The 24,738-nt window shown below is 39.7% G+C and overlaps 1 protein-coding gene across 1 annotated transcript; it reads left to right on the top strand.

Annotated features, from left to right (window-relative positions):
• LOC128376816 (mitogen-activated protein kinase-binding protein 1-like) lies at nt 1-23,422 on the top strand. Its single transcript, XM_053336670.1, has 33 exons — nt 1-102; nt 1,003-1,094; nt 3,591-3,653; nt 3,760-3,817; nt 5,176-5,346; nt 5,954-6,091; nt 6,745-6,927; nt 8,701-8,861; nt 9,063-9,252; nt 9,479-9,622; nt 9,741-9,928; nt 10,049-10,140; nt 10,246-10,371; nt 10,710-10,780; nt 13,750-13,871; nt 14,043-14,118; nt 14,222-14,333; nt 14,432-14,495; nt 14,838-14,948; nt 15,044-15,201; nt 15,432-15,469; nt 16,181-16,376; nt 16,466-16,643; nt 16,790-16,929; nt 17,691-17,873; nt 18,267-18,333; nt 19,103-19,258; nt 19,507-19,685; nt 20,006-20,653; nt 20,756-20,837; nt 21,090-21,178; nt 22,292-22,377; nt 23,183-23,422. The coding sequence occupies exons 1-33, from the start codon at nt 1-3 to the stop codon at nt 23,420-23,422; spliced, it is 4,704 nt and encodes a 1,567-aa protein (XP_053192645.1).
• The last annotated feature ends 1,316 nt before the right edge of the window (nt 23,423-24,738 follow it).

Genomic DNA, 24,738 nt, shown 5'->3' with positions numbered 1-24,738 from the left:
ATGCCAGGCGATGGGTTCACGTTCAAAAGTCGCATCAGGAAATTACTGCGTTCTCCATCAACCAAACACAACAACAACAGGAAAGAAAACCTCACCAGCAAGGTACGCATTAATTACTCAAGAGTAGCTTTAATCACCTGTCAGAAAGAGAGAGGTACCTTGCAGCAATTCTTCTATAATGCTGAAGAATTTTGCAATAGACAATTTAAAATGATCATTAATTCAGTCATGACACTTAACACACATGGAAATATATACAAGACTAGTAATGAAGTTAAATGTAAAACAAAACAAAACTGTACCTAAACAGCAAGTTGCTTCTGTAATGGAAACCACCAATTTAAAAAGCACTCTTTATTAAGGGTTTATAAATTGTTACTAATGGCTGGATTAATGGTTTGAAAAGACAATTAATAAGGACTTTGGGTGGCCAGTTTGTGAAAATGTGTATTAACTGGTTGGATCATCAGCTGCAGAGGATTAAAATCCATTTAATAACATTAGCAAATTATGCATTAACAATTTAGTAAAAGGTGCATTATTTTGAAAAATGGTACCTAGATGATTATATATAGTAAATCTGATATATGAGAATACTCTCAAAAGCTTAATTGTCCCGGTTGCTTGCCTGCCTGACATTGTCTGATTTGTAGTCCTTTTTTAAAAATTTGCTGTTCTTTACTTCCAGTTAGTTACATTTCATACTCATTTATATGTTACTCCAGACTGATCAGTGTCACTAACAGCTGCTTTTTTTAAATCCAAAGACAGACAGACTCCATGACCCGACAAGCCTTCTGTCACAGCTTCTTTTTGTAATTGATAGGTCAAACTTGATCTTTTAACTCTGATTTTGACCAATTCATGTCCGACTCTGATTGATTGATGAGCATGCTTTGTTACAGGTTATCCTTCTGTCAATCAACTCTGCTTCTCACTGTGATGAAATCCTGAGCAGAAATCAGATGGCTTTAGATGTATCCCTGCTTTGTTTCTTTATAGGTAACTCTGGAGAAGGTTCTTGGCATCACAGCCTTAGGAAATAGTGGTCTGGCCTGCGACCCCCGATCTGGACTGGTCGCTTATCCTGCAGGGTAAGATGAAAGAAAGAGACTATTTCTTTTTTTAAAGTATATTTTTTTGCCTTTAATGTAGATAGTAGAGAGAGAGACAGGAAATGGGAGGCAGAGAGGGGGGAATGACATGCAGGATAGGATCGCTTGGCGCGGGATTCAAACCGGGGTCGCCTGCAGTGAGGACTGTAGTCTCAACACATGGGGCGGGTGCTCTACCCACTGAGCTAAACACAACCAAAAGAGACTATTTCTAGATCATTATCTTGAGATCTGACCTTTGATTTATGAACAGTGTATGGTTTCCCAGCTTCCTTATGATATCTACCTCACGCAGAAGTTCAGTGTGCAAATTTCTGTGTGCATGTGTGTTATCTCAGCACTATCTCAGAAGAACTGAGGAGGACAGCTCTGTGGGCTTTCTCATCAGAGAAACTCCAAAGCTTTTTATTATCCTATCCTCAGGGAGGATTCCTTTGACTCTCTCAGCGATACACTGATTTAAAGAACATCGTGTAGTATTATTAAGTCTGTGCAAACAGTGACACTGGCTGTGTGAGACGTGTGGGCTGCAGGTTGGTATAGATGTAGAGTGGCGATGCTCGTAGGCTTCATAGCTGCTGCTCCACCAGGGTGAAAGCAGAGTTTAAAAACAAGTACAGTGGGTCCCTAGAGGCTGTAACAGAAACAGTGCACTGAGCCTCTTTTGTGATGCTCTCAAATCTTCTGACAAAGCTGTACTAATACTAAGAAGGTCGATGGCTGACAAAAAACAGGAGAATTATAGCTGTTTACAGTGTTGCTGTGTCAAGGAGGAGAGGATGTGTGTGATTGTGTGCAAGCATGTATACACATAGAGTACGTGGGCAGGTGTATGCGTGTGTATTTGGTTCTGAAGCTTTATACTTTCCAAATTGTTCACAGTCTGGCAATCCACCTGCAGTATCTGCACAAGCTTTGGTACCAGGTTTCCTGGCACCTAAGCTGCAGAACTGGCAGCTCACTAACAGCTGAGGCATCTCTGTGTTACTCCTGAACAGGATGTACAGAGGACATTTTATTAGCAGGAAATAATAATGCTATACCTGTGTTATTTGAATGTGGAAAAGAATAACCACATAACAATTTGATGAATTAATGAGGAAAAAAGCATGTAACTTGGAAGCATTCATATCTTTGGTGCAAACAGTCATACAAAGTTGAGTAATGTTAGGTTTCATCCCTAATAGAGGAATATAATTGTATTTTCACAGTGATGCAGTTTGTTTGGCTCTGCGCTGTCCTGTGAAAACTACATATCTCCACATTATTGACCCTCATGAGGAAATAGACTAGTTGTCTGCTTTGTCAGACAACAAAAGACATTGACTAAAAGACATTGACAGGACATTGACAAGTGTTTGTCACACGTTGTCATGCATATTTTAATTCTTTTTTCTGACGTCACATATTAAAATGGCGCATGAATCCCCATCACTCAGACCATTGACAACAGCATTAACCAGTCAGCGAAATGATCAACCTGTCCATGGTCATTACAATGTATTTCACAAAGGCTGCTCATTGGCATTCAACCTAATGAGCCACCTTTTGTGGCAGCATTTGTAATGCAGATTAACTTAAGTGTTCAGATCCATGTCCAGTAGGTGTTAACAAGCAGTATGTTCTGCAGAGTAGGGCTGGGCGATATGGACAAAATCAAATACCACGATATTTTAGACCAAATACCTTAATATCTATATTACAACAATATTGTAGAGATGACAATACAATATTTACACTGAAATGTTTGATAAATAATCATCAATAATGTGGATATAATGACAAAGTGGACAAAAGGTAGATAACAGAACAGCTAGAACAGTCTGGTAAGTTAAGAAAATGACATATTTTACTGTAATGCAGCATTTAAAACCAGGAAAAGAAACACTGATGACATATCGCCATATTCCGATATTCAAAATCTAAGATGATATCTCGTCTCCTATCACGATATCGATATAATATCAATATATTGCCCAGCCCTACTTTAGAGTTAATAGATACATCATTAAAGAAATGCCTGCAAGAGTAAGTGCATTCATGAATACAGTGATGTTGTATTTCTTGCCATAATCCTCTGGGGGTGCAGAATAAGGTTTAATTACAGATCAACAGAGATTAGTAAAAGTAGGCTTAGTTTTATACATATTTGTTGTTTCCAGAGCAAATCTGCATGTCTACTTGTATCAGAATTTAAATATGTTTAAGGTCATAGTGTATAATAAGTAAAGCATTTATGACAAAATTATGCTTAACCTTAAAGCAGCACTGTGGAATGAGAGTCATGTTTTGACCTGAAAAATTCTCAGCTATGGACAAGAGTTTGTATTTCTTTCCAACTCACAGAGGGAATTTTCCACTCACACTCAACTACTATTACTATGATCTCAGCACAAATTATTCATACCAAACATGGATTTATTTATTGATTTTTTTGCATCATGTAATGAAATTGATGATCGTTTTCTCATGTAGGTGTGTGGTAGTCTTGCTGAACCCCAAAAAGAACCGACAGCACCACATTATTAACACATCAAGGTGAGTTGAACACAAACTGCATTTAAAGAGAACAACATTAAACTGTCAAACGACCTAAACATGAGTCAAACTGAGCTGTCTGTCTTTGTCTGTTTCATCTTCACAGAAAGACCATCACGGCTCTGTCCTTCTCCCCTGATGGCAGGTACTTGGTCACAGGAGAGGTGAGTTGTCAGCCTCGCTCCTCGCTGTCAATCTGCATCATTCTTTGAGTCTGCAGTTGTCTCATTTTCCACAAATAGAACATCTTGGCTTATTTCTCTTTGCATATGGACAACACACAGTTCAATTCTGTCTTTGCCTTTTTAGATTTTTATTTAAGAGCCTTTATTAGGATAAGAATCAGTGATCATATTAGATGATATTTGCATTGTTACTGCAGTGTTTAGCCAATGTGAGTCCCTTAGCCTGCAGCATGAGAATTCACTGACAATATCCCAGCAGGATGTACTATACATCATGGCAGTGTGTTTAAGATGTTCACGTATGTTTCTAGTGTTTACTGCCCGTTATAAGGAGTCTCAAGGAGTCTCTCTGGTTATGTTGCCTCAACACAACACACCATCTAAATCCGCCCCAGCCAATCAAAGCCGATTAAAGACTTCTCTATGTAAGTGGATGAAGACGCACCAGTTGCCATGACGGCAAAGACCAAAGTTCAAAAGACCTAATTTGGTTGTTCTGCTGATTTTTAAAGGAATTTTCATAGACTGACAACATACATGTAGTTGAGTTTGTGAAATTGATTATAGACCACAACTAGCAAAGTATTACATGAGAACATTTACAGGCCAGTCTTTGAAGTGCAATATTATTACAGTCAGCTGCCTGCATTGTTTTGTTTTTCTTACCAGCTGTGTTCCTGTGATGAAAGCTCAGTGCTTATATCATAGCTTTGTGATAGGATTTCCTGTGCACCTTGAAAGAGGAGACGAGTTTAAGGTTTTCCTGAGTGAAAGATCTGATAAGAAATGTCCCTCCTCACACACACACACACACACACACACACTCATTCACCAAACAGTGGCTAATTTACATGAAGGACAGGCTGACAGCAGACAGCCGTATCTTTTTTGTGTGTCTTTATTTATTTATAACTGTCTCTTTTGTATGTGACTCAGTCTTTAGGTGATTGTAATCAATTTCCAGCGTCCTTCAGGCTGCCTTTCTTCTCACCTATTTACTATGACCTTTGAAAGGTTGTTCTGTCATATTAAAGTGAGACACTACACAAATAGCCTGCTGACCTTTTGATCCCTGGGAGGGAATAATGTGAGCAGGTCAAAAGACAAGTAACTGTATACGGTGAGCAGAGGTCAAAGGATAGAAGATAATCTCTCAGAAAGCTGGATTGGCACACAGGAGTGACAGATGACAACTATATGTTGCCTGTTCCCGGTGCATCTAAAAAATGGGACACACTCATGTTTTTATTAATGAATGACCAACTTTTTTCCTTTATTTAACTCCATGTCCCCCTTTTTCAATCACTGACCCCTCCACACCCCTCTTACCTTACCAGAGCGGCCACCTACCAGCGGTGCGATTGTGGGACGTGGCAGAACGAAGACAGGTGGCGGAGCTCCAGAAACACAAATATGGCGTCTCCTGTGTGGCTTTCTCCCCAAACAGCAAGTACATTGTCAGCGTGGGAAACCAGCATGACATGATGGTCAACGTCTGGGCGTGGAAAGTACGTCTCACTCTGAAGTTTAGGTCCACATTCAGTTCCTCTTGCCAAAGCTGATGTTGCACCATGGGAACACTGGTGTTTCTCATGTTGGTCCAAACTAAAAGCCATTAACTATAGCTTCCCCCTTTTTCTTCCTCACTTGTCACACAAGGCAGATTTGTGCCACAAAACATTATTATCCTCCATAGATTTCTCCCATGTAATGCCAAGTAGGAGGATGCAAAATAGGTCACACCTCAGGAAGTGGCCTTAAATGACATCCCTGAGTGATCATTGAAATTCATATTTCCTGTTACTTATGTTTTTTTCTTTTTTGAGTCCCACTTAATAAAATGAATGCGTGTGTTAGACTTACTGGATATCAGTATTAATAGACAATTGTGTTTAATTTCCAGTTGTATAATAGGATTTTACAGTGTAATGTTATGAAGAACATTGTACAGTAACAGCATTCAGCCCCAAATGAAAAAAAGGATGTGTGTACTTGAGTATGAATCTCATTGTAAAGAAAGGCATTTGTGTGAATCTGTGTGATTTTAACACATTTTGTATCACATACAATTACTGTTATGATTTAAATATGTGTTGTTGCATTGTCCCCTTGCAGAAAGATGTAGTAGTGGCTGCCAACAAAGTGTCCAGTAAGGTGACCGGTGTGTCTTTCTCTGAGGACAGCTCCTACTTTGTAACTGCAGGCAACAGACATGTCAAATTCTGGTACCTGGATCACTGCAAAGCCAACAAGGTATTGAAATAATGCCCATCTGTGGTCTTTTATAATTGCTGAACCAGAGAAATGTATCTTTCCATTGTGCTTGTCTGGTTAGCTGCATGCCAATTTTCACACCAAGAAGTTCTTTTTTAAGATATCCTTATTGGTTTTGTAAGAAAAAATAAGAGCACTTTATTGTACATAAAATACACTACAACAAGAACTCCCACACAATGGTAAAAATAACCAAATAAATGGAGGAAAATAAAGATGGAAATCAGAAAAGAAATTGCTAGATATGCAACAAAAGATAACAACAGGAAAACAATGTTGTCAGATGGATGGGTAAATGACCAGATATTCATGCACTGAAGAGTTAAGACTAATTTATGAGCCTCTGTCCATAGATGCCTCTCTGCAAAGTCTGTGCACTCACTGTTCAATGTAATTCAAGAAGGAGTCCCAAATTTTATACAATATTGAATGTTTATCCTTGAACTAGTAGGTCTTTTATTCCTTGTAACCTCCGTGAGAGCTTGGGAGGTTTGTCAGAGATCCAAGAAGTTCTTATTTTAAAAATGATACCAAAAAGAAATCTTAGTAGAAATACTGGGTTGTACCAGTGAATACAACCAGTATAATGCTTTAACCACATAAACTAACCCTCACTCCTCTGTGGTATTCAGGCCAGTGCTCCTGTCCCCCTGCTTGGCCGCTCAGGGCTGCTGGGAGAGCTGAGGAACAACTTCTTCTGTGATGTGGCTTGTGGGCGAGGCTCTAAATCGGACTCCACCTTCTGCATCACTTCCTCGGGCCTGTTGTGTGAGTTTAACAGCAAGAGGATGCTGGACAAGTGGGTGGACCTACGGGTGAGTAATGGACAGGGAAAGTGGCCAACTTTTGTTTTGTTTTATTTGGGCTCTTTAGCTTCCACTACTTAAAATCTTGTAAATTGTTTTTATCCATATCAGAATGATGGAGGGGATATTTATTGAGCCATGTCATTCCATCCATCATCTAACTTTATCTGTATACAGTGTTAAGCTGATATGCAACATTGGACTCTTTTACTGAATCACTGTCTTTCATTATATGACAATAATCACACTTTTTAACCCTACTTTGGTGCTAACAATTTTTTTTGTTTTTTAACCACAAATATAATAATTCTGCAATTACCTGTGTATAAAGTGTGATATGATGTGCATTTTGACATTTTGTTGGAACTTTGGAAAGTGCATTGACTGGGCTAATGATGTCTTTTCATGAAAGATCATTTTGAGCTCAATCATGATATCCTAGACTCCAGACAAAAATTAAGACTAAAAACAAGATTTAGTGAAAATATCCATCAAGGAATAACTCTAGTCTTCGGCTAGACTTAATCCCTCGACCCTAGGTGTATAATTCAGTCTGTCACTCTTTTAAAAAATAGTTTGACATTTCAAGTAAAATGCGTATGTGCTTTCTTCCTGAGAATTACCATTCACAGTCTGCTTAGCCAGGAGACGGTTAGCCTATTGCATAAGGCTAGAAAGAGGGGTAAACAGCTAGCTTGACTCTGTCCTGAAGTCAAAACAAAAGGCTTACTTGAACCTCTCAAGTGTACTAATTAATGTTATATAATTATTTTGTTTTTTCTATACAAAAAGATTGAGGGCAGGCCAGCGTTGACCCATTCTTCTTATTTGTGCTAAGCTTAGCTTACGGTCTGACTGTAACTTCATACTTACAGTACAGACATGAAAGTGGTGTTGTTTTTCTGATCTAACTCTTGGCAAGAAAGCAAATAAGTATATTTTCCAAAATGTCAAACTAATCACATTACGACATCCATTATTTTAGGACATTTTTCTAACTTTGAATGGCTATAATGCTACACTACTTCTTTTAACGAAATTTTGTTCTTATTGATTCGGTGGGTATCTGCATTGTTAATGGATTATTTCAGTCATCTCATTTCCCTTTACCAGTGTAAAATGTAAAGTATATTTATACATTACAATAGTTTTGAACCAGTAGTAGTTTATAGTCAGTGTCCAGCTGTGGTGTTAAATCAGGAGGGTGAACTTGAAGGTGCTCCTGCCTTCTGTCAGAGGATCAAAGAGGGATTAGCAACAAGGACAAGTACAGACTGTGTTTGGAAGTAGTCCAATGAGGACGCATTTATGTTCCTCAACATCTGTAACTTTATTGGCATGCAGAGCTGTTGTAGACTCATCTGTTAAATGTTCTATTTGTGGAGATGATATGACTATGTTTTGGATTTTATAACATCCATTCATCCATCCATCCATTTTCTGCTGCTTATCCTGGACTGGGTCGTGGTGGGATTGAGTAACGAAATCCCTGCCATGCCCTCCAGCTCGTCCTGGGGGATACCAAGACGCTCCCAGGCTGCTGGAGGGGCTACATAACTCATGTGCCTGGGAATGCCTTGAGTTTTATGTAATAAAATACATTTTACCTAAATCTGTTATAGAATTTTAGTTTACATTGGTTGCAGTTTGTCCTATTTTTTAAAAACTATTATTTACTTTACTATTACATGACATGATATCCCTATAAATTATAGAGCTGTGTAATACAAAGCAGGGAACATAGCAATGATGTGGCTGTTGTATTGTTTCCTGCCTTTATAGACGGGCGTGGCCCAGTCTCTGTCTCTGTCTGAGGATGTGATCTTCTGCGGCTGCGCTGATGGAACAGTGCGAGCCTTCAGCCCCGTCGATCTGCACTTTGTCTGTACTCTGCCACGGCCGCACCCCCTCGGCTCTGACGTCTCAGCCATCACTGAGGCCAGGTGAGGAAGAGATCAGGAGTAACACAGCCTTTTCTTGGCATTGATCCACTCTAGGATCAAATGCAATCTATTTATAGTTTTCCCTGTCTCAAATGGCTTCACTGTACAGTTCAAACCTCTCTTCTGTTTCTGTTTTTTGACCAAAATATCTCACTTAATTTTGAGAAATGAGTTACTGTGTTCCATCCTCTCACCCATCAGCCACCTATTCTCCACCAAGACAGACACCCGTTACCCAGACTCCATTGCTGTTACCTATGATCCTGTCAGCCACTGGCTCAGCTGTGTATATAGTGATCACAGTCTGTATGTGTGGGATGTGAGAGACGTCAACAGGGCGGGGAAGGTGCACTCTGCCCTCTTCCATGCTGCTTGTGTCTGGGACCTGGAGGTAAACACTGCCAGGAGGAAGTGAACAACTTTAAGCTCTATGACACATGCCATGTATAGACCTGATTCTGCTGCATCATCAAACCATTTTCACAGCTAACCATAGATGTTTGATAAGTCAAAGTTATGGTTCTTAGAGAATCCATGTTTGCAGTACAGTACTTGAATTCTATACATTTTTAACTCATGGAACCTACCCACCCATCTTCTATGTCATCCTTCTTCAGATGTTTCCAGATGTTTCTGGAGAAATGGGTGCCGGTCTATCATCAGGTGCATTTCTTACTTGTTCAGCTGATAACACCATCAGACTGTGGCACATGGAGGACTGGACACAAACTCATGTTCATTCTCAGAACATCCTCAGCAATGTGAGTTTGGCTTCAAACACATGTTCAAACAATGTTTAACAAAAGAAAATGTGGACGATTATGTGTTTGTTTCACCTCTTTGTGATGGATGATTTCTCTCTTCATTATTGTTTTGAAGGATCTCCTGAATATTATTTACGTAGATGGAAACACTGCTGCCTTGCAGGATCCAGAATGTGTGGTAAATACAAACGCAGATAAGCTAGGGGATGGACAGGCAGCAGAAAGCAGGACAGGAATCCGGACCATCTGTGTCAGTCCAGACGGCAAACACCTGGCATCTGGAGATCGCAACGGGATGCTGAGGTAGGACAAGAAAAGAAAACTGAAAATGTTGACTATACATAAAGCCTAGTAAACGTGATTCAATTCACACCTGACCTCCACTGCATCTCAATAAATGTAATGTGTATGTATCTTGTACAGAGTTCATGACCTCAGCAGCATGGAGGAGATTCTGAAAGTGGAGGCCCATGATGCTGAAATCCTCTGTCTTGAGTACAGTAAACCAGAAACAGGTAAGTGTATATCACTGTGACTATGCTAATGACTACAATGATGGCAAACTTGACAAGTATTTGTGCATCGGCACTACGTGTATAACTGTAGCTTATTACTGTCAGGTCTGAAGCTGTTGGCCACAGCTAGCAGGGACCGTCTGATTCATGTCTTGGATGCTGAGGATGACTACAGTCTGGTACAGACGCTCGACGAACACTCTTCATCCATAACAGCCGTCCGCTTTGCTGGTGAGCCACTCGAGACTCTGTCAACATCTGACAGCTAATCTTTTCCTAATCCTGGCTTTCATCTCCAGTCCCTCTCTCAAAAAGTCCCTCTTTTATTTTACTTGCAGCGCTGCTTGTTTAAATAATAGATGACAACTATCCATGCGTAGTCAAGTGGAGCTTTGTTTGTATTAAGAAAAGCCTTTTGTGTCATGCATTATCAGTTTTTTGCATTTTGTCTCTTCTTTCCCAACGTACATATTTGAATTAGCTGCTGTCTTGAATTTCCTCTTTCATATTCTATGTTTTCTCTACATCATCCCATCATGAATTCATTTGCCTTTCTTCTCATTCTTCAGCTAACGACAACAAGGTGAGGATGATCAGCTGTGGGGCAGATAAGAGCATCTATTTCCGCACTGCACACAAGGTAAGACATGACTGATCAGGATCCAATTAACATATATATGTGCATAATAAAAGAATAACACAGAACCTGTATATAAACCTGGATATAACTCACCGGTACATACCTAAACTAGAACTATATTACTTGTTGTGTAAATGATTATTTAAAGGAATAATTCAACACATTCTCTACGTCGCTTTCTTGCCAATTTGATGAGAAGATTTATAGCATTCTCACATCTGTAGGTTAGATATATGTCACTGAAACCAGCAGTCAGTTTGCTTTGCTTAGCATCTGGATTGGAAACAGGAGGAACCAGCTAGCTTGGCTTTTGCTAAAGGTGAAGAAAACTGCCATTCAGCACCTCCACTATAAAAACAACAATTCCCCATTTTACTGGGGCTTATGTGCCAGAGTATTTCTCGGCAAGCACGTGGACTCTGGTTAGCTGCCAACTGCTCTCAGTCAAGAAATTATACTTACACTTAGGTTTTTATATAGATTAAACAAATTGATACATGTTAGTGAGTTTTTGAGGTGCTGGTAGGCAGATTTTGTCACTTTTGGACGGAGCCAGTGTCCAGTCACATATTTACCATATAGTCAAGTCAAATTTTATTTATAAAGTGCATTTCATACACAAGGTATCAATGTGCTTCACAACAAATAATCATAATAAAATACATAACAACAAAGTGCAAGTGTAAAACAAGATAAAAAACAAGTCCAATCAAACACAGACAAACACACATGTGCACACACCGATACACACACATACACACCTAACCAAACACTGTCACAAAAAGAAAAGTTTTAACCTGCATGGGGCATAAACACAAAACGCTGCCTCCCCTTCCTTAGTTTTTGTGTGAGGAATAAATAGATTGCTGCTGCCTGTGGATCTGAGGGGTCTTGCTGGTGTCTGTTATGTACTGAGGTATGAGGCCATTTAAAGCTTTGTAAACCAGAAGGAGGACTTTGAAATCAATTCTTGTTTTGTTGATATTTTTTAGTTCCAGTGAGGATACGTGTGGCTGCATTTTGAATTAGTTGTAACCTGTGAATACTGGATTTTGGAAGGCCAGTGAAAAATCCATTACAGTAATCTAATCTGCTTGTTATGAATGCGCAGATTATTGTTTCAGAATCGGATTGTGACAGGAAGCTTTTTAGTTTGGAAATATTTTTGAGATGATAGAATGCTGTCTTTGTAATGTGGTTGATATGAGTTTTGAAATCTAAATTACTGTCCATTATTATTTCCAGATTACTTTCTGTAGATTTGCTCTCCAGAGACAGACAATTGAGATGTGCTGCAGTTGTCTGTCTCTGAGCCTGTGCACCAAAAATAAGTATTTCTGTTTTGTCTTTGTTTTGTTGTAAAAAGTTTTCTGTCATGTAGGTATGGAATCAATCATCTCATCGAGAATTTCAAACTATTCCTTTAATGACACAGCTTTTTTGTCATTACTTGATTTGTCATTACTTAATCAGATGTTCCTACCATTTTTATGAAAGCAGTTGGGCCATTTGAGTCACTGCTTCTCCTGCAGCTGGTTTTTACACTCTGGTAAAACAGCACAATCACATGACACACTAAATAAAATTCTCACAATTGTGGAGCTGATGTTGATTTAGCCATCTTTGCTTCTTCATTGACTAAAAGCATTCTTCAAATCTAATTAGCTTCTGTTTTTGAATAAAACTCAACATCATGACCCACAAAAGGAGGATTTGGACCTTGAATTGTATTACTAACTTTGATAAAGGAGACATCATGCTGCATTCTTTCCTGTAGATTTGTGTCTGGGTTACTGGGGCAGTTTCCTGTACAGCCAGAGTTGCATAAGTTACAGCATTCTTCTTAAACTTAAGACTTGATTCAGGCCACTGCTGTGACTCATTTTTATAAAGCACAATAAACAATGGCTTGTTAGTCTGGAGCAAAACTTCTCCTCGGCATCCAGATATTTATGGAGTACTTATTTTAGAAATGTGTTGTGACAGGCCTGCATTCCCTGCAGAACGTAAATGAGCATCTTCTGTGCTGTCGGTTATCGTGCTCTCTGGTTTCAAGGAATTTAAATGAACCATAATAGTCTTCTGTTTGGACCATGTCTGTGTGATTAGATGTGCAAACGCTGATTTTCTATGGCTTCAACTTCAAAAACTATGTGACTTATCTTAACTAGCATTGACTCTCTGATCCACATACACTTTCCTCCAAATTTTGACCGAAGCGAATGCTATGCTCTGGCTTTAATGCATTTTAAGCTTAACTGCTATTGATCTCTGCAGCTTTTAGATAACTGAATGCACTTTCAGGTTTGTGACATTGTTTGCAAACAATACCAATGCTTATAGTTCACTACAACACCTGTTTAACTCTCTCTCTGTTATTAGATGAGGTGGAGGGTGGTTTAAATGGAATAAAATGAAGTATGCTTAATAGTTTTAGAGACTTATACCATGTCTATAACATATAATACTTATACTACTATGAATAATATAATACTTATACTACTATGAACAATACAATGAATTGTTATGTTATTTGTGTATACTGTACATGCAATACTACAAACTAATACAAAAAGAAAAATTGTTAAATGTGCAGAATGTACATGTTAAAGTCCAGAGATCATGAATAATTCAACTCAGGGAGCGGTCAGCTCTTTTTACTGTACAACGAGGTCCAGTAAGGCAATTGTAATGTTAATATTTAGCTATTGTCAATATATAAATCCATTAAAGATGCTGAAATAGAATGGCACACCTTCTAGACTAACTATACCAATTCAAATAGGAAGCTGTAAGCTGTCATTTTCAGCTGACTTGAGTTTGAAATAATAAATTCTGCATTTTGAGTTTGTATATTGTGTATCTGAGCTCCTCATAAGGTTGAATTAGCACCGTACTATGAAATAGAGAAGCTACAATTGCACTTCATTCCAGTAAAGCATTGTAAGTTTTTTTTTTTTGTAATGCAGACTGACAGAGGAACAGAGTTCAGGCGCTCTCACCACATGGTGAGGAAAACCACACTGTACGACATGGGTGTTGACTCCACCAACAAGTATGCTGCTGTCGGCTGTCAGGACCGTTGCATCAGGTGAATGTGTTTTTCATTTTTTGAAAGTCTGTATCTATGTTCTTGATTATTTCAGTTCACAGGAGGATTTTTTCAGAAAGATGCAGGTTATCACTGTAAAATACTTCTAAGTGGAATTCACTTTTGAAATTTTGAGCTCATCAGAGTCCTTTCTTCTCTCTCTCTTTTCAGGATTTTTAACATCAGCAGTGGGAAACAGAAGAAACTCTACAAAGGATCACTGAGTGAAGATGGCAGTCTGCTCAAGGTAACATCTCAGACTCATTTTATTGTCATTTCTTCACCAAGGAACATGGGAAAATATGATACAGGATATAAACTGTAGAACTTTTTTGATTTCGGCCTGGCAGGTTCAGATCGATCCCTCAGGTCAATATGTGGCTACAAGCTGCTCCGATAAAAACATCAGCATCTTTGACTTCTACACTGGGGAGTGTGTCGCCACTATGTTTGGACACTCAGGTAAGAGAACATACACCTGTACCCCACATACACACCTTAACAGTGCAAGATAGGATTTTATCCCATCCAACTAACAAATTGACGTTTTTGGTTTCCAGAAATCGTCACTGGAATGAAGTTTACCAACAACTGCAAGCATTTGATTTCCGTGTCAGGGGACAGGTGAGAGACATTCCTGTATGTGTGGTTGTCATTGTGGTGCCTCAGATTCTTTCAGACTCAGTGATGCTAAAAAAACCCAAATAACTCTTACTAGTTATATATTTAAAATCAGAGCTATAATAACAATGGGATATCCAAATATGAATAGACTGAGTTCTGCACACTGCACTAGAATAATACTGAGAGCAAAACTTCAATGGGATCCGCACCCAAATTAAAATCCTCTTCACCCTCTTCTGCTAGAGGAAATGAGTGGGGAAATGTGTTACCAGACAGTTTCTTCAATAGTCAAGCTCAAATGAAATGTTGAATTTTTAATGCCTGAATGCTTTTATCTTCTAGCTGTATCTTTGTGTGGCGACTGGCTCCAGAGCTGACAATCAGCATGAGAGAGAGGCTCTGCCAGCTCAGACAAAACCCAAACACACCGCCCTGCAAGACCTTGAGTCTCAGGTAATGATGCAAACTAGCTTACATTTTTTTAAGGACCTTTCATTATATTGAATCATATTTATTCCATAGACAACTCTCTTACTGTGTCACTTTAGGCGAGAGATATACAGTGCCCCGGCTCTGGGTGGTCTGTCCTCTGACAGTGATCACGAACATGATGAGGAGGATGTAGCAGAAAATGAAGACTCCAACGACCAAGACGACAACATAATCAGCGCTTCCTTTGACAGCAGCCATGGTGAAGAGGACACAGGTAATGTCTGATGAACTGACTGAGAATAAAAACACACAGTTGGGACCCTAATTCAGATGTTAAACAAGGAAATTAGGACTGTCCTTCACTCAGGCTCTAGAAATCATGATAATGAGGACCCTGCTTTAACCTCTCAGTAGAGAGCAACAGGATTTGAACAACAATCCAGGAATAAAAGTATCCTGTTGCTGTTGCAAAGCTTTTTATCATTGCATTCTTTCATCAAACAGGTGGCTCAGATGAAGGACAAGACTGGGAGCCAACAAAGGTAGGTGCTTTACCAGTTTAAATGAAAAATTTTTTTTTTTTGGGAAATACTAAATGTGAAGACTGTTGTCAGTACACTTCACATTACTATTTTTTACTTTGTTATTCCCATAAAAATAAACTTGACAGGGAACAGATTTTGTGGGAAGAAGGTCTAAGGCAAATTCCAGTGTGCATTTCTGATAATTTTATAATAAAATATGTGTTTCATAGCAACGAGCGAGGTAGAAAAGCAATGGATGTTCTATTATCCAGTGTTTTGAATGCTACTTTGTCTCCTCAATAAACATTTTTACTAACAGTATGTATTATGCATTAAATGCTTTAAATATGCAGAATGGACAGTTAATGAACAGCTCAGTCACTGCTCCTATCTCGTATCTCTTTTAGTTTTCTGTCTGTACTTCAGAAGGAGTGAAGTGGCTTAAGGATCTCAGGCTTGACTCTACCACGAATGAGATTAAATCCTCTGTGATGTTACTAGCAGGAAATTCCCTGCTGAGTCTTAAGTGATAAAAAGTGATGTGAAATCCATTTGGAAAAAACACAGCCAAAGTGGAAGGACTGAAAACTAGAGCTGGGAGAAAACGACACTTTTAGTACCTGCCAAATTTATTGTGTGATATTCTTGATTCAGGTGTCCGTTTTAATAAAAAAACACAGTTCAGTTGACTTGTTTGTTAACCTCTTTGTTACTGCGCTTTGTCTCCAGCGTGGACTTGTAAGCCCGGTCAGTCCTGACTCCAATAGGCGTCCTCGGAGGCGCTGGTCTCATCGTATGGGCTCTCTTGAGCTGATGGTTAAATCCATGCTGGACCTGAGGCAGCTGGAGACCTTTGCTCACAAGAAAAACCCCAACTGCCCCCCATATGACAGAGAAAGACAGACCACATCTAGCCTTCAGGAGCCTGTGGTACGTATTGATGGATGCATGTCTAAGAGAGAAATGTCAATGTTGAAATAGGTTCAAATGTGTTCTGCCTCTCACTTGTGTTCTCTCCCAACTCATTGTCTTTCTTACAGCAGCAGTTGGAGGAGAGAGCTAAGCGGCATCGGCATCGGCCCAGGCCACAAGCTGACTGGCTGTCCTCACACACATCCAAGGGCATCAAGGGGACCGACGGAGCAGTGGTCTACCCTGAGGAAAATGAGGACGATACAGGTCTACCGGGCAGGTAAATCACTGTCCAGCACACATGGTTTCACTTAAGTGATCACAATGACACAGAAAGAGAACTGAAGGGCTTTTCTATTCTTGGTTTGAATCTCACACCTCCCCTGCTTCTCATTGTTTCCTCCTCTCTTTGTTTTCCTACGTCAGTGAATACATGGTGAAGGAGCAGCACTGCAGGATGCAAGGGCGAGGGATCCGCAGTGAAAGCCAGGACAGCCGCAGTCCGGACAGTGCCTGCTCCTTGGGCTATGACAGTAGAGGGTCCAGCCCTGAAAATTTCCTGGATGGTGAGACTTACTTTGATGATATCAATCAGAGACATAATAACAGAAAATATGTAACAATGATTGAGATTAATTTAACTCCTCTAAGAGTGAAAACACAAGAGCACAAATACTCATATTATCATTAAAGCCACTATGTACAGTTTGAAAATGTCTGACTATTGCACCTCCTGGTGGTAATATCAGAAAATGCAATGTGGCAGACCACAGTGTACTGTTCCCCAGCATAGACTGCACAAACCTATCCTTTGTCTACAGGTATCATATAAATATTCTGCAGATACATGGCTTTAAGTCATGTTTTCTTTTCTTTCTGTAGTTTTCAGTGAGTGCAGTAGTGCAATAAGATTGAATAAAACAGGCAACCCTCTGGAGAATATGAAATAGATGTCAAAGTCACCCTTTTATGCTATATTTCAGCATTTTTATCTTTATGTTTCAAGTTATAAATGTCTTCACAAAGTGTGTCAAGTGCTGGATTTAAAATGAAAAGCTAAAATCTACATGAAAGCTATGATATCTCTTCAACATACAGTACCGTAAAGCTGATACCCACAGAGGGGGATTTGAGCACACTGAGTCTAGGATTTTTTTTCAGTTTCAGACTTGATAGAAATATGTCAGATAATACTACCACATAAGCCTCAGTGTTCTGGCTGGTCATTTGTCAAGGATTAGTTGGTACCTAGTAGATGTACCAAGGTCAAGGTTTTTTTTTGTCTCACTAGTGCCTCAGCTGTAACTGTTCTTCCGTCTGCTTTCAGATTCTGCAGATGTGGAGTCCTTGAGCCAAGACAGTTCTGATGAGGAGAGGGAGGAACAGGAGCTAAAGGCAAAAGTGACGAGTATGGATGAGGCTCTGAGGGCAGTGACTGACGCTGCTGAACACAGCCAAGAGGATTTTCTTAAGCAGAACTTTGAGACACTGGCAGACAGCTGCAGTGCGGGTAGGAGAGGGCAAACACTCACATGCACCTTTAAAGGAACTGTTTTACATTTTGAGAAATACACTTAATCACTGTCTTGCCAAGAGTTAGTTAAGAAGAAGGATACCACACTCATGTCTATATAGTTAGATATATGAAGCCTGGCTCTGTTCAAAGCTAAAAAAATATGTGAGATGTATGAGAGTGTTATTGTTCTTCTTATCTGAGCATTAATGTGGTTAATAATAAGTGAAATTCCCCAAATTTTGAACAATTTCTTTGGACGACCGCAAATGCAAATAGAGGCACAGATATCTTAGTTTCATTTCCACTTTCTGTGTCTGTGTTTTTCCTCTCTTTCTGTTTCTCTATATCCTCCTTTGTTTTTTTCTAACACTCGATGTCCATCCACAGCTGAGCAGAGCAGAGTCCCAAGGCTCAGCATGTCTTCACGCTTCCTGGCCAGAGGACATAATAACAGGTACTGTTGACCACTGCGCTTCCAGTGTGGACGCACAGCTATAATTACAAACCCTTATGGGCTTACGCACGCTGCTCTGTTAAACCATCTGTGTACCTTCCTGATCTAGACAAGTTGTCAATTTTAAATATGTATTTGTTTTTTGTCTTAGAGAGGAAGATTAGCTTCTCTCATGCAGGTTTTAGTCTTTTTAATTTAATTAATAATGCATTGTGAATGACAAAGCAAGGTTTGGAAAGTGCAGCGAGACGTTTAACTGTACAAATGACAGAAGGGTTTGATAATTTGGGGAAATAAGTTTATCCCCTTTCTTTAGAGTTGGATTAGAAGATTGATAACAGTCTCATGTCTTTGCGGTACACTATAGCGAACAGCTGGTTGGCTTAGTTTAGCAGCAAGAATGGAAACAAGGAAACAGCCTACCTCACTAAATGTAAAAAAATCTCACCAAAGCTCACTAATTAAGAAATTATAACTTGTTTGTTTAATCCTAATGTGTTATAAGGATGTTATGTGCCAGACTATTTCAATGTTGGGCAATGTAGCTAATCAAGATAACTGTTTCCAGTTTTGCCATTAAGCTAACCGCCTGCTTGTTGTAGCTTCATATTTACCGTACAAACCTGAGAGTGGTATCAATCCTCTTATCTAACTCTCTGCAAGAAAGTGAATAAATCCAAAATGTCAGACTATTCCTTTAGCTTACTTTAGTGTTTCATTGTTTATTTTACTCGTCTGCTAACTCTGCGGTGACTTCTGTGTGTGGTAGGGGGATACCTCAGTTTGCCAAAATACATGGTAAGGACCAAGGTAACCACACCACTAAGCCCCCAGTGTCAAAAGTATGGCCCTTGATGGAAGATGGCCAGCACAGAAATACAGAGGACAAGACCCCTGCATCCCCTGGCAGGATTGAGCGGCCAAAGTAAGAAGAGAAAAACAGAATGTATGTAATGTAATGTAGAAACTGCATAGATGGTGTATTTTCAGACATGTTCTGCTCGGGCATCGAACATGCAAATACATTTTCTTACAGTGGGGCCCAAATGTTGCACTGACACGAAAGAAAATGAGGAAGTTAATCAATATTATTGATATTTTACTTTTGCTTGTTTAAGTGTCAAAATTAAATAGCTGTGTACTTTAGTAGTAATCTGTGGGGTTGTGTCTCAGCAGGTTAGATGCAGTTGCTCCAGAGAGAGGTTGTGCTCCCACCCTAAGACCCCAGAAGAAGAAATCTTCAGGGTCCCACTTGTGGAGGTTGTCCAACCCTCCATCCAAAGCTCCGCTGCTGCAGGACATATCAACATGTTTGCAGAAATCTCACTCTGCCCAGAACCTGTCTTCAGACTGTACGTTTAATTGTCATTCAGTTTTTTTTTTACTATACATTTACATTTGCTTACATTTGCTTCTGTTTTTTGAATAATTATCACATAGTTTTTAATGAACTTCATTAGTTCCAATAGTGGCACAATGTGAGACAGTTTAACTGCCTCAAGAGTGTATTTAAACATAATTTGGTTTGCAGATTCCACATTTTCTTTCAAATATACAGTTAATTTATTTTCCCTTATCTAACTGTAAGTAATTACTTTGAAGTCATGAAAATTAATTCAGAACAATTTCACACAATGCAATTAAATGCTCTTCTTCATCTTTTACTCTCCAGCTCCTCACTCCCCTGTGCCCTCTAGTGACCGAAGAGGGTCGCGCAAGAGACCTCAGCAGCTATTCCTGGATCGTGACAATTCCATGCCTTCATTCCAGTTGTCTTCCCCCTCCTCTGGGTCCCCACAGTCTCCCCAGTCCCTTTTACCCTGGGAGAGCCCCAAACTCAAACCCCAGCATTCCTATATGAACCCAACTGCCAGCTCCATGGCCAAAAACAGCCACTCCTCGTCGGTGGGTGAGGGTCTCCAGATAGGAACTCCACCTGTCTCTCCTTCCTTTCCCAAAGGCAGAAGATCATCTGGGGAGCTGGAGGTAGAGCTTCCTCTGCTCACTTCATCTCCTGTTACTGCATGCCCATCGTCTGTCTCTTCACCATTGTCCCCCTTATCGTGTCCTATACCTATTATCAGTCCCTCCGCATCTCCCTTCCATCCCATGGCTACAGTCTCACCAACTTCTCATCTAACTTTCACTCAGAACATCCCGCCCTCTCGCATCCCGCTCCCTAAGCAGCCTCTCAGCCCTCGCCGCAGTCTTTGTCTGGAAGTGATGCCAACCTTAAATTTGTGTGGAAGCCCTGTGAGGGCTTCTACTCCTACTACAGGCTCAGGATGTGATGTTACATGCCCCACAGGAAACAAACAAGGTGAGACAGCCAGCCTCATTCTATAGATGTCACACACAAACACACAACTAAGGAAATAAAAAGCTGAATACGTGTGTCACTTTGTGTTTATCTTGTTGTCAGCTCTGGGAAGAAATCTGTCTGTGGATCCTTCTGTGCCAAGTTCATTACCGGTGAAGCAAAAGAGAGGGTCTGTGTGTGAGAGGTACAGTTTTACAGCACTTATAAACTTTAAGTAGTTTTTTAGGACAAGGAGCTTTAAGAGTATGTTTTCCTACTAGTTACATTATCACCTTAATGAAATACACTTTTCTGTACTAAAATACCATCGAATAATCTTTGTATAGCTGCCTTACACATAGGAGTGTTGCAGTATTGAGCAAAGTTTATAGATACTTCTTATTTCAATTGTATTATTTTCATTTTCTAACTGCCACATTTCTCACATCCCCTCCAGCACCAAGGAGCCAAGCCAGGTGGCTGCGGCTAAAGAGTGCCCTCTGGTGCCTGAACAAGCCCACACATCGAGTGCTGACCCCCAGCCAGGTCTCGCTTCCCAGAGCCATTTTACTAACCTGTCCATCCTTACTACTCCTCCTCTTCATGAGTCCATCTCTTCACACTGCTCACCGTCTGCCTTCCGGCCTGTTTGTCAGTCTGCTTGTCTCTCTCATGTCCCTCCATCTTTCTCGCTGCCCTCTTTATGCTATCAGTGCTGTGAGCACAATGGTGAGTTGAAGAGAGACTGGGAACTTCTGAATTCAACTCTTATTTTTTCCATTAGTGAAGGAGCAGGATTGTTCTGTCTGACTTCTGCCCCCTGAACTTTTTTCTAGCACCACCATCACACCAAATGTTCCCCTTGTATAAAGAAATATCAAACTCTAATTGGCTGATTGCAATAAAATCTATACTTCCTTGAGGATAAACTCTTTCCCATTATTACACCTCATATAAACCATGTCAGCTTTGCAAACCAGATATAAAAATATGGTATTCCTCTTTGAAAAGAAGCAAGCTCCCATAGTTTCATTGTATAATACTAGATATGCTACAGCCCCAGAACTGAAGTGCCACTGCACATTGTTTTCCTCACACTGTTCACGCACTCAGTCAGTAAAAGAGAAAGGAGTTAAAAATGCTGAGGTGTATCTTAAAATAACTTGTTCATTCTGTTCTCCGTGCTTCTTCGCTTGCTGTTTTTAGGACACCAACTGCCTCATGAAGGCAACAGGTTTCATTTCATTTCGGTTGAATTTAAAAACACAGACAACATAAATGCCAGTAAGTGATATCCAGTCCGCATTTGTACCCACGACTGTGTTTTGCTGGAGGATATAAACTGTGAAATCATTTTTCTCACTTTCACAGCTTGAACAGCCACTGCTCTTTGGCTTTGTGCTGCAGCCTCCTCATGTGTATATTTTCTATAGTTTCTTTCCTGCTACCAAGTTGTTTCTTTTTTCTTTTAATGCTCCTCAACCTTTCACTGAACATTTACTGTGCACCTACTTCACTAGATAACAGTGTGTGCTTGCATGTGTGTATACACTGTACTGTATGTGCATCTTTGTGAACACTTTGATTTTCCACATGCTGCGCTAGACATGAAAGAGTCCTTCTTTCTCTCACTCTCTCTCTCTCTCTCTCTCTCTGCAGATCACTCTATCACCCTGGAAACTTGTAGGCAGGCTGTTACTGAGCTTCACAACAGTCTGAAGAGAACAATAATGCTCTACACTACGGTCAGTGAGCTTGTGTATCTGTGTGTGTGAAAATGAAAAAGCAAGAAGAGGGGGGGTTAAGAGAGTGTGACAGGAAAATATAATCAGGAGTAAGATAGGGCAAATAGAGAGATAAGAGGGAAATAGTTTATTTCTCAAATACTGTATGCCTATTCTTTCTGCCCCTTCCTTAAATTGCCTACATATAGATCTATCTATCTCATTTATATTGATATTTATACATTTTTATAGCCCCACTCCTTTCACAATGCAGTGTTTTGTCATTTTTTACAGATACTATTGGTGCTGTTTGTAGCATCTTCACTGAAATTCATACTGCATTTTCACACATACATTTTGTAATGTGTTGATGTTTATTTCATGAATTTGCTCACATGGAGTTATGAACACTGCCTGGCCAAAAAAGAAGTTGCCACCAAAAACAAAGGTCACACACTCTAATATTTCGTTGGACCGCCTTTAGCTTTGATTATGGCACGCATTCGCTGTGGCATTGTTTCGATAAGCTTCTGCAATGTCACAAGATTTATTTCCGTCCAGTGTTGCATTAATTTTTCACCAAGATCTTGTATTGATGATGGGAGAGTTGGACCACTGCGCAAAGCCTTCTCCAGCACATCCCAAAGATTCTCAATGGGGTTAAGGAAAAATTAGAGTGTGTGACCTTTGTTTTTTGGCGGTGACTTTTTGTTTTTGGCCAGGCAGTGTATTTTATCTGATGAACAAATGAAAAAGTGATGAATGGTCTCACTCTTTACCTCACTGGCTGCTTTATCCTATTCATGTATGTGCTTATTTAAACCAGGTGCTACACTGCAGCTCAGAGCCCAGTGAAGACCAACAGGAGATGAAGCGAATCCTGTCCGAGGCCCTGTTCACGGTTAAGACTGAGCTGGACTCCCTGCCACATCCCAACTCACAGTTTGAGGAGGCCCAAGGGGACCAGGAAGTCAAAGGTGAAGGAGATAAAGCCCTGGCTCTGCTGGAGCAGTATGCTGAGCTGCTGTTGAAGTCAGTGGAGAGAAAACTGGATACCAAGACCTGAGGGGATGGACTGATGTTTGGCCAGTAGGAGGCAGGCAGACACATGCATACTCAGTAGCACTCTGAATTGCACATTTAATTATTTGCACAGAAATCTTTTGGTAGTTTATTTAAAGACTGAAGGCAGAGAGAAATGATGTTGGGGACTATGCACTGAACATAGGTTGCCTTATTTTGTAAGCTGACATAGCTCTTCTTTATCTGTTTTCTACTTTTGAAGTCAAATTTTATAAGCAGAATGAATTACACAGTGTTACAAAGGGAGACTCTAGAAGGATAGAGGTGATGAAGTTACATGAAGAGGTAATCAAAAACTAGGGTCAGATTAGGAGATATTTTAGCTTGTCTGATACACTGCTATTCTGGTCAGTTTGGTAACACACAATGAACTGTTCAAACCATACAGGGTTAGGCCTCTGGGAAACAGGTTATGTGGATTTGATAATGATCAGCTCACTGGTTTTTGTTAAAATCTTGAATAAATGGAAGTTTTGCTTTGATTGTGACACTAGAGGAAAGGTCAACAGCTAACCATGATGAATAATCCACTGAAGGACTAAACATATTCAGACTAGTGTTCAATCTGGCCAACAGTGTTGAACAGGTGGACCTGGACCTGACATCCTGTTTAGGAACTAGCTATAGGTGCTAATGTTCAGGTTTAGGGTGGAAAGCACTTCTTCAGGTAGGAGATTAGAGTAAGTTCATTGAGGTGTAATGATTTAAATGATTGTATTGAGTTATGAGGTTAAAGATTGTGTTAGATAAAGAACACAAGAAGTTGTTTTGTTTAGGCAACCTCTGTCATGTCAGCCATTCATATGTTTGTGCCAATGGTGTCAACTTTGTTCTAAAGCAGGTTTAACTTCAGAGCAGTTTTCTGTCCTTTATGTAAATCATAAATATTTCTTGTTCTATCTGTGAATTTGTGCTAGTTTTCTTAGAGCTGATTTTAATGTTGTACTGGAATTTTATATTTCTCTGGAAGAGATTTTTCCTCTGTGTTACTTTCATGCAGTTTCAAACTGTTGCACTGTTCTCCAATAAAATAAACAATAGAAACCATGACTATTTATTTTGACCTGAACATGAACTCATATAAATGAGCCATTATGAGCCATTGTAAATCCCATTGTTGTTTTCAGTCAGTACTGGTACACATCCTATTTTCTATTAGTAGCAATTTAATAAAATATAGCATTGTACACAATAAATACAATAGTAGTAGTAGTAGTAGTAGAAGTAGAATTTTGACAAAGAAAAACAAAGCTTTGTGTATAAAAGGTTAGCTGTGTGGCAGAAGGAGTACACATTATG

The sequence above is a fragment of the Scomber japonicus genome, chromosome 17, assembly GCF_027409825.1.
Source record: "Scomber japonicus isolate fScoJap1 chromosome 17, fScoJap1.pri, whole genome shotgun sequence".
NCBI lineage: Eukaryota > Metazoa > Chordata > Actinopteri > Scombriformes > Scombridae > Scomber > Scomber japonicus.
Note: the sequence above shows the minus strand (reverse complement) of the source record. Positions and strands in the feature narration are given on the sequence as shown.

Coding starts and splice junctions, on each gene's coding strand:
- LOC128376816 (XM_053336670.1), top strand. CDS start 1: ATGCCAGGCGATGGGTTCACGTTCAAAAGTCGCATCAGGAAATTACTG. Junction 5,347..5,953: donor TCAACGTCTGGGCGTGGAAA/GTACGTCTCACT, acceptor GTCCCCTTGCAG/AAAGATGTAGTAGTGGCTGC. Junction 16,377..16,465: donor CACATCTAGCCTTCAGGAGC/CTGTGGTACGTA, acceptor CACTTGTGTTCT/CTCCCAACTCATTGTCTTTC.